Below are 17,731 nucleotides of genomic sequence, written 5' to 3' on the forward strand. Positions count from 1 at the left end.
ACCCACCCAGAACTGATGTTATATGGCTAGAAATTCATGCTCTCACAAAAATGGAGGAGAAACTTATGATTTACCTTAACGTCCTTAAAACAACTCTTAAGTAACAATAGGTAAAAGAGACATAGTTAAAAACTAATATATTTATATGCCTACTTACCCCTTCCCTTTCCCACAGTTCAATTCTGGTAGAAAATGTGTTGGGTGAAGAGAAGAGAGTAAAAAAGAAAATGACTATGCTATATCACACCCAGTGGCATAAATAAGATAAAAAAAATGGCATGACAGAAATAATATAAAACAAAGCATGCGGGAGGTTTTCTGGACTCCAATCTAGAAGGAAACATATCGTAAGGAACAGACTTTCTTACAATTTCATTGCACTAAAGAGCAACTTAATATAATTCATTACATTTTTTAAAAAGCTGCAAACTGTTATGTAGAGAGCCTGCAAACTTGGCGTATTGGGACAATGCTCTAATCACTTAGTTCCCTGGCCAGGGCCAACCCATTGCAATATCAATCTCGGTTTCACTGTCAAGAATAGTAAATGTGTGTGAGATAATTATGAGAAATACACAATAAATGCATAACTAGCACTTTGACTAGGAGCGTAATGATAACTGTATCTTATACTTTTTTATTAAGGTCTTCAGATTCATCTGAAATGGCAATGAGATTCTCAAATATCCCAACCATAATCTCAACCTCTGATTACAAACAAACAAACAAAAATTGGTGGATCTTGAGATAACCATCATCCTTTTTTTTTTTTTTTTCATCATCCTTCTTTCTTCCGCAAAAGTTCCAAAAGAGCTTGGCCAAAATAGGTTAAATTCTAAAACACAATTTTAAGATTTTCATTTCTTTAAAATAAGTATATGCAAAATAATGTACAGGTATGTACAAATGTATGGTATAGGTCTGATGTTAATTTTTAATCCCTGCCTTCTTGAGCTGTGCTATCTTTAAATGTGTCTAGTCTGAATTAATATGTACTGTAAGTGTAAAATACATAACAGATTTCAAAGATTTCATATAAAATAAAGAATGTCAAATGCCTTGTTAAGAATCTTACGTTGATTACAAGTTGAAATAGTAATACTTTGGATGTATTATATTAAATAAGATATATTGTTAAAATTAGTCTCATCTTCTTTGTTTTACCTTTCTAATGTCACTTGTAGAAATTTTAAATTTGTAGCTAGCATCATATTGCTATTGGACAGCATTATTCTAGGGAGTCAGTGAGAAATAAGGGAAATATCAGGTTTAGATCCATTTAATCATTCTGGTTTGATCCATTTAATCATTCAGGTTTAGATCCATTTAATCATCATTTAGATCATTTAGATCATCCATTTAATAATCATTTAAATCCATTTAATCATTCAGGTTTAGATCCATTTAATCATCCTTTAATGCATTCCATATCATTTCCTATCCGATGCATATTTAAATAGGGATGAACTTTTTTTTTTCATCTTTTAATAGGGATGTACTTTTATACTTGCAGGGAACTCTTACACTTCCTGTATGCAATTGCTCGACATCCACACTTGAAGAGTCTTCATGATGGCATTTATGTTCCTGTTTCTAATTTTATACTGAATGTGTCAACTAAAATGCTGAGGATTCAGGAGGTTTGCTTTGTCTGGATGTGTGATCTGTTAACAGGTTGTGCTTGTACATCAAGGACCTATTTTCTTCCTCTCAGTTCTTAGTAGCTCCTCCAGGAGGCACTTTTGAACTGCCAAGCACAGCCTGGAGGTTGTTACCTGCCACACTGACTTATAGTAAGAAGGGAAGTGTCCAGGGTAGGTTCCATCTAAAAATGTCATTGATTGGCTGAGACGAAGTCATTGATTGGCTGAGACTCTCATTGCATCATCAACCATTCCTGTTGCCTAAGAGCCAGATGTGTTTGCTGTTTAATTGTTTAAACAACATAAATGGGCAATCTTTAATATGTGATCTTATTTGCTCTTAAAGAAACACCATGAAGTGTTAACATTTAGCCCCAGTTTTGTAGATGAGGAATCTAAGACACAGAAAAACAGATGACTTGCCCAGGGTCACACGATTACACCCCTGATAGCTAGCTTAATTCTTTTGACTACATTCCCTGCCTCCACTGTCGTTCTGTAAGGAAGTAATTCATATCTGAAAACTGTAATGGATAAGCCAGTCTTCACTGTGCAAGTTGAGTTGTACAGGCCCCACCCTGCATTTGTTTCAAAGCACCAAATATTTGACTTCTGTGAAAATAGCGCCAAGGTAAATTAGGCAGAACCGGAAACCGGAACTGACATACAAGCTTACTGTATATATTAGTGGCAGGTTCAGATGTTTGCCTTTCTTCCTTTGTACAATAGAAATGGGGACATTTACCAAGACTGGACAAACAGAACATGCTGATAGAAGACCTTGGCTTGCACATGACTCACTCCTAGTAGAACATACTCTTTGACATGGCTTTGACATGCTTTTTAATGGTGGAGAAGGATTTAATCCTGCTAGCCATGCTTAACACAAAACTCATTCTCCTTGGCTTTCAGAATAGGATATTTACTTAAAGTTCACTTCCATTTTATGATTCCTTAAAGTCTGATAGCTTTCTGTCTTTGGCTCTACTAAGTCTAATTCTTGTGCTTGATTTTCATAAGCTGACCTGCCCCAGCCACCCAAGTTTATCTCCCGGTTCTCTTTAATAGGATCATTTCACTCTAGAAAGATTAGGTCTCCTTCCTGTCCTTTAAAAATTACTTCCTGCTCTGTTTTGTCTTAGGTTGCTTTCTTCAACTTGCCCTTTCCTGTCTTTTTAGAATCTGAATCCCACTTACTCACCGAGACCTAACTCAAATCCCACCACCATCATTTACTTTCCTCCTTCTTTGAGCTCTTTAGTGCTTAGAATTTGTGTGCCAGGGTTCTTTTCTCCCTCCCATCCCCCCATTCTTACTAAGAGAGGTGATTGGTATTAGTAGGAGAGATTTGTTGATCTTGTAGGAGTTTCCATTCTAAACAATATGATGAGGATCCAGAGTCCTTCTCCACCCTCAGAGGTGGAGCCCAGTTGAGGCTCCTTGGGCACAGGTGTAAAAGCTGGGCCCGTCTCCTGGACACTGACCACACAGAAGCACACTAGACACAAAAGCCAGAAATCTGGGAAGAGAGAAGAAAGGAAGACCTCAAGATGCTCGGAAGGAAATGATACTGTGCAGGCTGACTTGACAGAGTAAAGAAATGTGTGTCTGTTGTTGTTTTTTTGACTCACTATATTGCAACCAATCATAGTGTTTTTATTTTTAACCAAGACCTTTACTAGGATTAACCTGGTATATAACACTTCAGGTTATTTGTCTTTTTATTACTGAATTTTAAGAGTCCTTTGTATATTCTAGATCAGCGATTTTCAACCTTTCTCATCTCATGGCACACATAAACTACTTACTAAAAGTCCGCAGCACGCCAAAAAATGTTTTGAAGATTAAATTAATTGATACGTTTAAAGGCCTTGGAATAACACCCGCCCCTAAGGAAAATAATAAGTGTTAGCTGCCATTACCCCTCGCCTATTCTGACATTGATTGATTCGTTATTAGTTTTTATGCCATTTGGTTTCCCCTGAATTGTGGGCTTCCTTAGACAGGGCCAGATATCTTGTCTTTGACTTACATATTTCTGCACACCACCCTAGGATTTTGTCCGGTGCCTGGCGTGGCATGGTAGCATAAAATGGAAGCTCCACACATTTGTGTTGAATTCGGTTACTTCTTCCCTTATGGATAAAGACCCAAGCAAATGGAGATCTCAGCACGGGGACCCATTGCCCATCTCTATCTCCCAGGCCCCCTCAAAAGACCAAACCCGCCACATGCTCTAATGACCTCCCCACGCACCATTCCGCTCACTCTCCCCTTCCTGATCAAAGTGGGGGCCAGGTGTCCGGGATGGAGCCTCAAACAGGGGCTAACAGTGTCAAGCCGCGGGTGGGGTTTCATAGTTGGGAAAAGGAGGTACCAAACCAAGAAGGTGGGTTGCGGATCAGAGATGAGAGGCTGCGAAAACCTCGCGCCATCCCACCAACAGGTGGGAGGTTGGGGGATCCAAGGTCGCAGGGCGGAGATGGCGGGGGGGAGAGCGAAGAATGCAGATGCGGTCCTCCTCCCAGACCCCGGCATCCGCTCCCAGGGCCCTTGCTGACGTGTCAGACCAGCAACTCCAACCCGCCCAGGCCCCGCCCCTCGCGCCCGGTCCCGCCCCCTACACGCCCTGGCCACGCCCCTATTCCGCCCTGGCCCCGCCCGCTGGCGCCGCCGGCCTCCGCCTCCGCGTCACCGGCCCCCGCGGTGACCACAACATGGCTGCGGCGCCGGGGCTGCCCTTGTGCCTGCTCCTGCTCGGGCTGCCCTGGCGGGTCCCGGGCCGGCTGGAGCCTGACACGAGCCGGCGCTTCTCCGAGCACAAGCTCTGCGCGGACGAGGAATGCAGCAGTGAGTGCCCGAGGGCCGCCGGGGCCGCGCTGCGCGGGGGCGGGAGCAGGGCAGCCCGCACGCCGCCGGGGAGTCGCAGCCCGGGCTGGAGGGCGGAGCGCCGGGCCGGGGGTCGGGGGCCGAGCCCGGGGTCCCTGCGTGGGTGTGCCCGGCGGTTCTGCGGGCGCCCGGGCCAGCAGGCCCCGGCCGCGGGGTCTGCGCCTCCCACTTGTTGCCGGCGTTTTCTTTTTCCCTCGCTGATCGGGGAGGGGACTTCGGGGGGGGGGGGGGTTGGAGATGGCCCCCGTTATCCCGGGGCAGCTCCCGGCGTCCGCTACCCGCGTTTGCCCGGCTCCGATGGGAGATGGGGTGGCGCGCCGCGTGCCCCGGGCTTCCCACGCCGACTCGGAGAGCCTTCCTGCCCCCGCGGCGGGGACCGGGGTGGGTGCTGTCCGGGGGCAGATGCGCTCAGCGCTCGCTGGGCGGACTCCCTGCTCAAGGTTGATGATCGGTTTCGGGAAGGGCGCTGCCCCTTTTTGCCCTTCTGCTTCGCTGGGATTGGGGGCGCGTGCCGCCTTTTGGGCAGACACCGGAGTTTTGGATCGGGACAGGCTTAGCGTCCAGGCAGGCGGTGTATCCCGAGGTCTCCATCCGGCTCTGCCCCAGTCCTGTCATTTCTGTGCTTGGAAGTCTTGCAGGCAGCCGGGCAGGGCGGGCACCAGGAAGGCCACAGTCTTTGGCTCTCGAGAGTGGGGGAGGATCTGCCTCGGCCCCCTGGGACCCCACAGCCTCCTCTTCTTGGTGCAGGAAGCGGAATTGTTCCCCCCGCCTCAGATGGGTGGGGGGGCGGGGGGAGGGGGCGAAGGGTTGAGATCTTCAGGCTCCGATGGAGGATTATTAGAGTAACAGTGATAACTGTTCAATACTCAGAGGGTCTTATAAACCCAACCAGCTTTAGCCTCAGCCCCTTGCGCTGTTGGAATCTCTGAGGCTAGGTGTTTGCTGAACCAAGACCCATCTTACAGCCTCCCGGCCGGTCTCAGATGGCCTCAACTTACTAATAACCGCTTCCGAAAAGGTTGCTCATACATAGTAAATCAAAAGGTATAGAAAACGATCTTTCTGGAAAGGCCATCCGCCTACAGTTTGGCTACTTCGATGCAAACTGGCGTTATTCAAAAACCAGTTTCATAATTTGGAGTTTGTATCCCTGCAGCCATTCCTGGAGGTAACCCTGGGGCCCGTGTAAATAAACGCCACAAAGGCGGCGCAGCTCCACGGGGTTTTCCTGTCGTTTTCCCGGAGCAAACCCGGGCTATTAGCAAGCAGGGCTGGCGGTGGCGAATAGCCGCTCTTCTGCGCTTCCAAGCGCTGTCCCATGAGTTCCTCAAAACCAGTTGCCTGGAGAAGCACATCGCGGATGCTTCCTCGGTAGGAGACAGGGCATTGGAAGGGCCCTTAAGTGGTCACATGGCAGGTGTCCAACCAGATGTCACCAAACACAGCAGGAAGCGGCTGAAGCAGGGTAGGAGCTGCGTTGTACGCATGTGCTTTTCAGATAGCTGTTCTACAGCTTGCGTTATGGTGTCATCCCATTTATGATGAGAAATCCTCAATGATCTGTTCTGAGGGGACCGAGAGAAACATGGCTATTCCCAACTGTCCGAGAGTCCCCAGTCTTAAATTGCCTATCACCTTCAATCTGGCCTCTCACCCTATTATATCTGAATTAGGTTGATGGCATGCATTAAAATGAGATTTTTAGCTTCAAAATCCAAATAACCCCCTTTATGTTTGTCCCTCAAAGACATAAAGATACGTTTTCATGTATTTATTGCTAATTGCCTTGTAGAAAAGTATTATTTCCATTCCACCCTCCCTTTTTTTCTGCTACTTAATTGCATTTATTGTCCATTTCACCTTATATGCGAAACTGTGTATTTGGCCAACAAAAAGAAAAATACTTCCACCAGTTTCTAGATCAGGTGTGATTTAAGTCCTGCATTTTAAGACTGAAGGTAACTACTGAGCAGTATTCACAAGTTTTGCTTAATCCCCGCCACAGGTGATGTCCACTTTTGGTTTTGTTTATAGAAATAGGGAAATAAGGCTATTTTAACTTTGTTCTGAAACCTTCTTAACACCTTAAGCGCCATGTCAGTCACTGGTGACTACAGTAAACATTCTTTTTAAAAATATATATTTTTATTATTGATTTTTTCAGAGAGGAAGGGAGAGAGAGAGTTAGAAACATCGATGAGAGAGAAACATCGATCAGCTGTCTTCTGCACACCCCCTACTGGGGATGTGCCCACAACCAAGGTACATGCCCTTGACCAGGATCGAACCTGGGACCCTTCAGTCCGAAGGCCGACGCTCTATCCACTGAGCCAAACTGGTTAGGGCTACGGTAAACATTCTTTACCTTCAGGAAATATTTCCTTGTAATGTGACTGGATCTGTCACATAGGGTGTGACATCCTTTCCCGTCAGTTTACCTAGATATTGTAAGGAAAGAACAACTTGGCCACAATGAAACTGACAGTGTTTACTGCTGGGTGGTAGCAATCAGAGCCACTTAAAAATAGTGCCTTTTAGTGGTTAGTTCAAGTTAATTGAGCCCCTGGGGGTTCCTGGGTGCTCTCCCCAGGCCCTATTACCTCTGCATGCAGCCATGCTTAAGCGAGTCAGCATCTGCCCTTGAATTTACCCAGTTGCAAAAGGAAGCTTTTTTTGTGATTATGACGCAGCAATGATCGAGGACTAGCAAGTTAGAGAGGGAACCGAGAGTTTTATCTGAGACCAGCCTTTGGTGGTGGTGGACACACTGGTTTTTGTTTCTCAGCATTTTCCATAAAGGAAACTAGGGAGAGCTTCCCTCTGCCCTGTCTACTTGCAGGCACTGTCCTGATTTATCATGATAAAGCTCACAAGGTTTTAGATGCTTGGAGCCTGTGACTTGAAAGTGATCGAGTGCAGACAGTACCGGAGAAAGCTGTTGACAGTGGGCTCCTGTATTTCCTGATCAATCAATACGGGCTGTGCAAGTTGAATCGTGATATCTGGTTATTTCTTTTCTCTCTTTACATGCAGTGTTGATGTACCGGGCTGAGGCTCTAGAAGACTTTACAGGCCCCGATTGTCGTTTTGTGAATTTTAAAAAAGGAGACCATGTCCATGTCTACTATAAACTGGCGGGGACGTCGCCGGAAGTTTGGGCTGGAAGTGTAAGTAAAAATTTGACATAGTTTCTTTTTTTTTCTTTTCCTTTTTCATTACGAAAAAAGATTTATTCAGGAAAAAGAAAAGGATTGCAATTTAGAACCTGCAGAGTTGGCGAGCCACGTGCAAATTCTGCCAGGAAGAAGATGGAGAAAAGGACACGCTTTCTTTTCTGACGTTGTATGGGCTCGTTTAGCACTGACGATTTAAGTAACTGTTTTCTTGGGGGTCCTGGATGGCGGTAACCTGTCCTCTGCTGTGTGTCCCCAGCAGGCACCAGGCTTGGCACCGAGTAGGGGCTCAGCCGAGATTTCCTAAATAGAACTGAACTGCTTCCAGCTACTGCTCCTCAGCATCACGTTCTAGGCCTTTCAGCCATGCGTGTTTCATACATAGCAAAGGTTGAAATGGGCCCTAACCAGTTTGGCTCAGTGGATCTGTTGGCCTGCGGACTGAAAGGTCCCAGGTTCGATTCTGGTCAAGGGCATATACCTTGGTTGCGGGCACATCCCCGGTAGGGGGTGTGCAGGAGGCAGCTGATCGATGTTTCTCTCTCATCAATGTTTCTGACTCTCTTTCCCTCGCCCTTCCTTTCTGTAAAAAATCAATAAAATATACTTTAAAAATAAAAAAGGTTGAAATGGTGCAGCCTGACATTCCGTAGCTTTATAATGGAAGGATTCATGGGTTTGAGACTTATCCCTGTAAGCAATGTGCGAGATAGGGTTTTCAGGCATTCATGAGGAAAGTTGATCTTGTGTGCATTTGTTTTTTACCAAATTATTAATATTTGAAAAACTGGCAGCTCTGGGAACAGTTACCTAATCATGTGTGCTGTTCTCAGTCTGTTAAAAAACCACAATGTCATTGTCACTGTGTGCCTTCTTGTTAGTTTTATTGGCAACTTCGGGGCCATCCTCGTCCTGCTCTTCGGACACTTGTTGCCAGTAGTTGCCCCAGCAGCTCGATTCCACCCAGTTCTGTGGTTGTCCTGATAGCAGACGTGGAAAGCAGTGAATGCATCCTGCTGTGATGTCTTCAGTGAAGAGACTCACTGGGAGTGAGCTGATTGGGAGGCTTAGGAGTTACTGTCTTTTTTAAAAAGTGTGATGTGTGGACTATGTATTTATTGAAAGTAGCAACAGTCCTTGATGTCCTTGGGGTTGTCCAAACTTCGAGAAATATCCAGTCCCAACTCTGAAAGCTTTCAATCTCAACAAAACGCCAAACAAACAACAGAAAATAAGGCTTGAGAATCCTCCATGGAGAACAGCAGGTTGATTTTGTTGGCCTTCCCGATTCCCAGGGAGGAACCTTCAAAGGCCAACTGGTCAGGGACAGTCTTGCATTTAGGCAGAATCCCAGTTGAATCATTTGATACAAAGAAGAATCTATTCTGTTTCTTTCAAGTCTACCACATGAGATTTCTTAGTAATCTTTATTCTTGGAGAGGTTTTTTTTCCATGTCCCTATGCTGCATTTTTAATCTGGTGGTCAAGTTTGAGCATTTGGATAAGTGAACTCAATTTGCATTTTTTCACCTCCACACTTTTTTTTTAAAATATATTTTATTGATTTTTTACAGAGAGGAAGAGAGAGGGATAGAGAGTCAGAAACATCGATGAGAGAGAAACATCAATCAGCCGCCTCCTGCACACCCCCCACTGGGGATGTGCCCGCAACCAAGGCACATGCCCCTGACCGGAATCGAACCCAGGACCCTTGAGTCCGCAGGCCGACGCTCTATCCCCTGAGCCAAACTGGTTTCGGCCACACTTTTTTTTAAAAAATTGATTTTTTACAGAGAGGAAGGGAGAGGGATAGAGAGTCAGAAACATCGATGAGAGAGCAACATGGATCAGCTGCCTCCTGCACACCCCCCACTGGGGATGTGCCCGCAACCAAGGTACATGCCCTTGACCGGAATCGAACCTGGGACCCCTCAGTCCGCAGGCCGACGCTCTATTCACTGAGCCAAACCGGTTAGGGCTACCTCCACACTCTTGTTCACCATCTTACTCACGTCTAGAAAGCCTGCCGGCTTTGTGGGCCCAACTCTCATCCTGCCTTCTGTGGGAAGCACTGCCCCCTGCACCTAACAGAAGGGGTCTTTGCCGTCTGATAATTGTTTAGGGGACACTGTTTGCACTGCTTGTGGGACCCCTTTTTCTGCTTTGCATTGCAGGTAGTGCGTGTGCTGTCTTAGCTCCTATAAAATCAAAAGCTCTGAAATGGAAGGGCCCATGTGTAACCCATCTTCCTTTTGAGTATTTCCTTTCAGGGTGGTGGCGTTGACATTTGTCTGCATAGTAGCTATGCAGAATTTGTTCCCTTGAAAAAATATTTTGCTTTCCCCCCAAAATCAAATCAGTAGCAGTTCCTTGGCAGGGATGATAGTTGGAAGCCACTTAGATATAAAAATTATTTCTAGTTACGAGGGCCCATGATTCTGCCACATTTTGGGGAGGGGTTAGGTCATAAGAAAGGGGACCCCACCCAGTATAAAAATAAAGTTTTATATAGCAAAGATGACACAAAGATAAATGTATTTGCTTTCTCTACAGATCTGATTTTTTTCCCCCTTTTCCACATTCTCTCTAAATAAAATTTTCCTGAGAAGGAGAAAAAGATCTTTGCCCTCACTCTCCTCTCTCATTTTGTGGCCCTTACACTTTATGAAATGAAAACTCTCTCTCCTTGGCTTTCAAATGATTCTTCTCTCTATTTCTTAGTTTTCATCCTACCGTCTTTTTTTGGTTTCTTAGAATTTCAGACTTCAACTGCCAATGTGGCAGTTTTTAATTGCCCTGGCTTATCTAATCTCCAAGGCACTACTCTACCACCAACACTGGCTCTCAGGTAGTTGCCAGATAAAACAAGAGCACTCATAATGAGGATATTTTAGGAGTTAGTGATAAGATAGCCTTTTGTTTTCTTTTTGTGCTTTTGATCCGCCTATCAGTGTCCTTCTGGAATGACTGGGAAGAGATCTAACACGCTCTTTCAGACTGCAGCTAGTAACAGGCAGTGTATGTTTCCCAAGAGGACCTGCTTAGTAGTATAACCTTAGCTGCTAGTGCTGTAGATAAGTGGGATCATCATCTACAGAGGTTTACTCTCCATAAAACTAAAGCTGATGTGTAGATTAGTATGAATTTTATTTTCTCCCCAAATACCTGGAAAATCTAGTTTTTGAAAAAGCTAGTACAACCCATAAATATCAATAAACATTTGTTCGCCTTTTGTCGTGTTGATCAATACATTTCAGAAATTTTATATTTTTCACTTATTAATTTTCATGACTGGTGTTTATTGGTTTAAGAGAGACATAAGTACTGGTTTGTGAGCAGTGCTATGAAACGTGCAGGTAAATTCTTGCTAGAGGTTATTTGGAATTGTGTTTCCAATCAGCTTTGATTTGCATAGTTTTAATTATATAATATACAACAATTTCCTCTTGTGCAGATCTTTTATCTACTTCAAAATCTAACTTTATGTGCCCTGTTTTTAGCAGTAAGCTGAATGTTGAAAGAAAACATAAGTAGTTTTAGAAAAGTTGGCTTTCAACATCATATACTTAATTTTAATTAGAATAATAATCTCTGTAATCATAGTGACTGTGTATTTCTGTGGTTATATCTACCTGTCCATTTGTATATTTCCTCTCATTTACATTTCTCTCATTTATAATATTTCTTGTACAGAATTTTGATTGATAGTTTTTCTTTGCCCCTTCTTTTTATATAGGTTGGACGTATTTTTGGATATTTTCCAAAGGATTTACTTAAGGTAGTCCATAAATATACTAAAGAAGAACTACAAATTCCAGCAGATGTAAGTTGTGGATTTTTTTTTTTTTTTGGTTCTCCATTATATTTGGCTTACAATTTCATCAGTTGTTAACTACATTAAGTACTCACTTTATGTCCTCTATGGGTTCTTTGACTTTAAGCAAAATGACATAAAACAAAGCCAGTTTTATCATAGGTTAATTAATATAAGCAAGAGTTACGTTTCTATGGCATCTCACAACATGATAATGAAATGACATTGAACAAGATGTTATTCAAGGACCTGCTGTATTTTTTAAAGTCTTTGAATGTGTTTTGGTAAAAAAAAAAAAAAAAAAAAAAAAGTTAACATTTGTGTTTCAGATTTTAATTTAGAATCAGTTTACCTTTAAAAATAGAAAAAAAGAAAAATTTGAAAAGAATATCTAGGAGACTTAAAATCTGGTTGAAGCACATCTTATATAAGGCTGTGTAAAGTAACAAAGGGTTTTCCTTTGTTACTTTATATGAAAAAAATTTAAGAATTCAATATCTTTGCATTAGTTATTAAAATGAGATAATTCTTATAAGCAAAAGGAATAGCTATTAGACAGTTTACGTAGACAGAAATCAGGTTAAATTGATCAAACCCTAATTTATGTACTAGGCCAGAAATGCAGATTTATGGGGATTTTCTTATCATTGACCTGTCAGTGATTTAAGGGATTATGGTTACATTTTAGATTTGGAAAAGGGAACGTGCGAGTTTCAGATGCAGTCCTGTCGCAAATCTACAAGGTACCGACGGCACCAATTCTATAAATCACTCCTCTAGGGAGCACTGACTTAAAATAGCTTTGTGAAGACAAGGATTTTGTGTTCTGAGATGCTCATTCAGCTGATTATTTGTGCAGTTTGAACATTTCTAATGATTGATGCCCACCTCCACTCAGAAGTCTTGGAGCAGCTCTTTGGAGGTGCTGCAGAGGGTGCCAGCTGCTGGCCGAGAGCAGCTCTCAGATGAGAGAGGCAGAATGGGTGGCGTTTTGGAGCCATCGCTATTCTTAAACGTTCTTGATGATCCCAAGGGTCATAAAATCAGCCTTGTTGCCTGTTTGGCCTCACCCCGAATGAAGAGACTTCGGGATAAGTGGGAGACAGCAGTTCATTGGTCACAGGGACCTCACTTGTTTGGGAATCTGCCTTCTCCTTGCACCAACCTCTGCATGCTTCCCTCAGTTAAGAAAATGGCTTAGAAATGCATGCGATGAAAAAAAGGAAATACAATTTATCCCTACCACACTGGGCAGGCCTCCCCAGGGTAATGTGACAGTTTAGTTAGGAGAAGAAAATTATCTTGGTTGGTTTTTTTAACTTTTCCCTTTTGGCCCCTTTTATGTCATATGGTTTTTAAGGGAGGAAAGGAAGAATATAGGTTTACTGAGAGTCCTGAAAGCAGATTTTAATGACAACAAGAATCCTGATTTAGAGTATATCCCTTACTTGTGTTCAAGTTATCCTTGTAATAATTAGGTGGGAACCCCCTTGACACCATTCTTTGTTCCTTTACGTTTTTACTTCCTGTGCACCTGTATTTCTTTTATATATATATATATATATATATATATATATATATATATATATATATAATATTTTATTGATTTTTTACAGAGAGGAAGGGAGAGAGTTAGAAACATTGATGAGAGAGAAACATCGATCAGCTGCCTCCTGCACACCCCCTACTGGGGATGTGCCCTCAACCAAGGTACATGCCCTTGACCGGAATCAAACCTGGGACGTTTCAGTCCGCAGGCCAAGGCTCTATCCACTGAGCCAAACCGGTTAGGGCCACCTGTATTTCAATAACAAACGTCTTGAGCTGATTTATCTTTCCCAATCCAAGGAAAATAAGAGCCAAAATCTGTGTAGACTCAGAGCCAACCGACAAGAAAGGGATTCTGCCTGGTTCTGGCTGGGTCAGCAGAGAGGCTCAGCCTAGAAAGCAGGACGGCAGAGGAGCTAGACAAAGTCTTACGTGGTGAATTCCCAGGACATCAGGCATCAATATTGGAAGTTGGGGGACCCAATCACTGACACCTCACTTTTCACCTTTTGTGCTCAGAACAAACCGAGAGACCCAGGAGTCAGGCAGATGGAGACTAAATTGTCTCCATTATTTATTGATGGAGCTTTTTGGCAGACATGCCTCAAGTGTGCAGAAATAATGGGCTTTCGACCACTGCAGTCTAGAATAAGACAAACACAGCCAGAGGCAGAGCTCAGTAGGGGGAGGGGGTGGCAGGCTGGCTATTCCCAGGGGAAATGTCCCTGTAACTGACAGCACAGACGAGAGAGGATGTGTGCTCCTTCCAGCTGGTCCCGAACAGAAAACAGGGATGGTGCAGGGCAAACTCACCAGCCGCCTGAGTCCTTCCTCCCCTGGGGAAGCGCGAAGGAAGGGAAGCTGGGAGTATTACTCATGTGAAAGTATTTCCTCGGGGAAGCAGAAAGCCAGGGAAAAGTGGGTTCCGGCCTCCTGTCTCCCAACTACCAAGGAACAGTCATTGCCCGAGGCTGGCACAAAAGCCCCTCTAGAGCCAAACATGACTTTGAGGCTATCGCTGTCATTGGCATGCCTGAGAGTTTGCTCTTGTGACACATGGCTACAGACACACTAATGTTTTTCTTTCCCTTACAGGAGACAGATTTTGTGTGCTTTGATGGGGGAAGAGACAGTTTCGATAACTATAACGTAGAAGAACTTCTAGGATTTTTGGATTTGCACAATTCTGCAACTAGAGATTCTGAGAAAGCTCTAGAAAAAACTTCTCAGCCTGTGGAAGAACCTCCTGAAGTACCTGAAGAAAGTGCCCCTGCACCTGATTCAGTGCGAGCTACCTCAGAGGAAAGAGAAAGTGTTTTCTCAGAAAGCACCAAGGAACTCCAGGACAGACATGAGGCTCAGAAGAACCACCCCCATGGAAACAGTCAAAGAACTCACCCTCAGGGAGGACAGTCCTCATTGGAACCGCTGGAAGACATGCTTCCAGATAAATTAAACGTGTCAGCCAGTGAAAACAACCTAACCAGCAATAGCTCTCAGTTCTCAAACGAGCAGAAGACTGATGCTTATAAACTTTTGAAAAAAGAAATGACTATGGACTTGAAAACCAAATTTGGCTCCACTGCCGATGCACTTGTGTCTGATGATGAGACAACCAGACTCGTTACTTCATTAGAAGACGATTTTGATGAGGAATTAGATGATGAGTACTACGTAGTTGGGAAGGACGAAGAGGAAGAGAATGAAGAAAACTTTGATGAGTTGCCATTACTAACCTTCACAGATGGAGAGGATTTGAAAATGCCAGAGAAATCTGAAGTTGAGAAATATTCAACCGATAAAGAGCAGAATTCAAGTGAAGAGGATGAGGTGGAGGTCACTCAGCCCCTTGGCATCAAAAAGGGTGATAAAAATATACTAACAACTTGGGAGGATACTGTCTTCTCTGCTGTCGAAGAAGGTGCAGAACAAACAGGTATGGATTTCGAGAGTTCTGATGAAGAGGAAGAAGAGGAAGGTGAGGATGGATTAATCCCAGACAGCAAATGGGGGAAACCACAATCAGCAGCAGATGAGAATGACCCTGGAAAGGCAGAAGATGGTCTTTTGACTGTAGAAGTTCCTAAAACAAATAATGACAAAAACCCATTAATGGACACAGAACTTCATATTAAAGGAAAAGGGAGGGCAGTTGAGGAATCCAACAGGGACCTGGTGGAAGGTAAGAAAGGATTAGAGGATGGAAAGAAAGAAGACAGGACTCTGCCTGGTGCTACGCAAAGCAGTAACCTCAACTCTTCGCCAGCTGTTGAAAAGGGTAAAGAAATATTAAAATCAGCCTTTTATAAAAAAGAAAACAATCTAAAAGGAGCAGTTGTTCATATCTCAAAAGAAATGGTCCATGAAGAGAAGCCTGGAGAACAGATTTCGGAAGGTGGCTCAGTGAATGTATGGGAACATAGAGCTGCAGGGAATGAAATGAAGGAAGAAAAGATTAAACAGGAAGCCATGGATGGTACACGGCTCTTGGAAGATAATGAGCATAATGCATCCAGAGACAGTGTGGGGAAGGGAGTAGATGTTTCCGGAAATGGACCAGAACAACACATGCTCCCAGCGGAGCATCCAAGTGAGGAATTTAAAGAGGAACAGTTTCTTAAAACTCAAAATCAACCTAGGTTCTCCTCTCCCGATGAAATTGGTTTGTCAGCAGAACTGGAAGATGAGGGTCCCATTCTGGGGAGAAATCTGTCTGGGGAGCCAGGCGGAGATGTGGCTGCTGCAGTTCACAAGCAAGTGAAGGAGAAGACAGGGCTAAGTGAGGAAGCGGTCACAGGGGACCCCTTCAGTGAAGAGCGTGCTCATCCACAGCCAGGCGCTCCGGGAGCAGAAACAACAGGCCAGACTGATGGCGCAGAGGTCCCAGGCTTCCATCCTGAAAGACCAGAAGCAGAGGATGACGATTCCAGCCCTGAAGAACTGCTGGAGGATGAAAATGCTGCAAGTGCAAAACAGTCTAAAGAAAAAGGCCCTGAGATGCAGGACAGGCAGTTAGACGTTAATCCGCAAGTCTCTGGAAGTGGAATTTTCGACCCCATAAATACTAACGTAGAAACTGAAGAAAACCAAGAAAACACTAGTAATATTTTGGAAACTGAAAGCAAAAATGAAACTGAGGGCAGAGGAGTAGGCACGTTAGGCAAGGAACCTGGTGGCCCGGAGGCAGAATCAGAAGAAAGCCCTCCTGCAGATCAGAAAGCACAGGGACCATCGGAAGGGAGTGACTTTCCTGACAAGAGAAACTATCAGACTCCGGAGTTAGGCGAAGTGCTTCAGAGTGAAGACCCTGCTCACCTTAAAGAAGACAACCCTGGGGAACAGCCGAAGACCTCGGGGCTCGCAGCGGAGCCCGGGCCAGAGCTCTCGAAAGCGGGCCAGGAGGACACAGAGAAGTTCATGGACACACACAGCCAGGGGGCTGCTGCCGAGGGACGGGAAGGCGACATCCCCTGGACTGCACACGCAACGGCAAGGCCGGAGCACAGCGCCCACAGGGAGGACCTGCCTCTAATCGGCAGCTTCTTTAAGGAGCAGCAGTCCCTGCAGCGGTTCCGGAAGTACTTCGACGTCCACGCGCTGGAAGCCATGTTCCAAGAAATGTCGCGAAAGCTGAGGTCGGCCCAGCGGGACAGCCTGCCCTACAATGTGGAGAAAGTCCTGGACAAGGTCTTCCGGGCGTCAGAGTCCCAGATTTTGAACGCAGCAGAGACAATGCTCGATGCGCGTGTGACCGAATGGAGAGATTCGGGAATGAAGGAAAGCAACATTTTCGAAGAGGCCGCGGTGCTAGACGATGTTCAAAACCTGATCTATTTTGTCAGGTACAAACACCCCACAGGGGAGGAGCCTGGACCCCTGGCAACGACGCAGCCTCCAGAGGGCGGCTGGGGGCGGCCAGCGGAAGGTAAGTACCTGTGGCCTGTCGAGTTGGGTTGGGGGCTCGCTGAAGTGCCTTATACCTTATTTGTAGAGCCCTGCCCACAGTTGACAGTGTGTCTAAAGGCAGGAGGCAACACAGTGATGTCCCCACGTCCCTCCTGCCTTCTTTCAGGCACAGATAAGGATCTCTTGCTGTCTTCTCCTTAGAACAGTTGAGAATGGTAGCACTTTCAAAAGGAAACTTTATAAAAAGATAAAGAGGCAAACGAGAAAAAGATGCACAAAACAGACCTGTTAACCAGGTACAAGCTTCACGTGAAATGATGAAAGCGCTTTCCGGAACACAGTTTCTCAATCACAAAGTAACTGCAGTCGGAACAAGGATTGACTGGCCTGAGGGTCTTCATTTCCCAGCTTGCATCTTTGGTGGATGTCATGTTCTTTCTGCCTGTTGGGGGCAGTCACCAAGGTCAGGTCACTTGTATGGGGCCCTGGGGTTCATGCATTCGGATTGGCCAAGCACTGAGCCAGGATGCAGAGAAGTCTAACACAGCAGCTGACACACAGAAGCCATCCTATATAATAAAAGGCTAATATGCGATTTGTCCCCTCGACCAGGGGGCGGGGCTGGCTGGCCAACAGCCCACGGCCCCTCCCCCCAGCCGGCCCCGCCCCTGATTGCCCCCCCCACCTACCCTGATCTGGGGCAGGGCTGGCTGGCTAACCTCTCGCATCCCCTTCCCACCCCCCCACCAGCCCAGCCC

General features: G+C 45.0%; 2 protein-coding genes across 9 annotated transcripts in view; one reads left to right on the top strand and one right to left on the bottom strand.

The window, feature by feature from the left end:
* Positions 1–17,731, bottom strand: part of TAF1A (TATA-box binding protein associated factor, RNA polymerase I subunit A) — a 44,982-nt gene that overhangs the window by 22,887 nt on the left and 4,364 nt on the right. The window lies entirely within an intron of this gene.
* MIA3 (MIA SH3 domain ER export factor 3) overlaps positions 4,342–17,731 on the top strand; it is a 35,331-nt gene continuing 21,941 nt past the window's right edge. For all 8 annotated transcript variants that reach the window (XM_079763679.1, XM_079763683.1, XM_079763681.1 and 5 more), the window contains exons 1-4: positions 4,342–4,493; positions 7,566–7,699; positions 11,442–11,528; positions 14,163–16,992. In XM_079763679.1, the coding sequence (XP_079619805.1) occupies positions 4,361–4,493; positions 7,566–7,699; positions 11,442–11,528; positions 14,163–16,992 (3,184 nt within the window). In that variant the 5' untranslated portion in view covers positions 4,342–4,360. The remainder of the gene's footprint in view (positions 4,494–7,565; positions 7,700–11,441; positions 11,529–14,162; positions 16,993–17,731) is intronic.

The sequence above is a fragment of the Cnephaeus nilssonii genome (assembly GCF_951640355.1).
Source record: "Cnephaeus nilssonii genome assembly, chromosome: 23".
Taxonomy (NCBI): Eukaryota; Metazoa; Chordata; class Mammalia; order Chiroptera; family Vespertilionidae; genus Cnephaeus; species Cnephaeus nilssonii.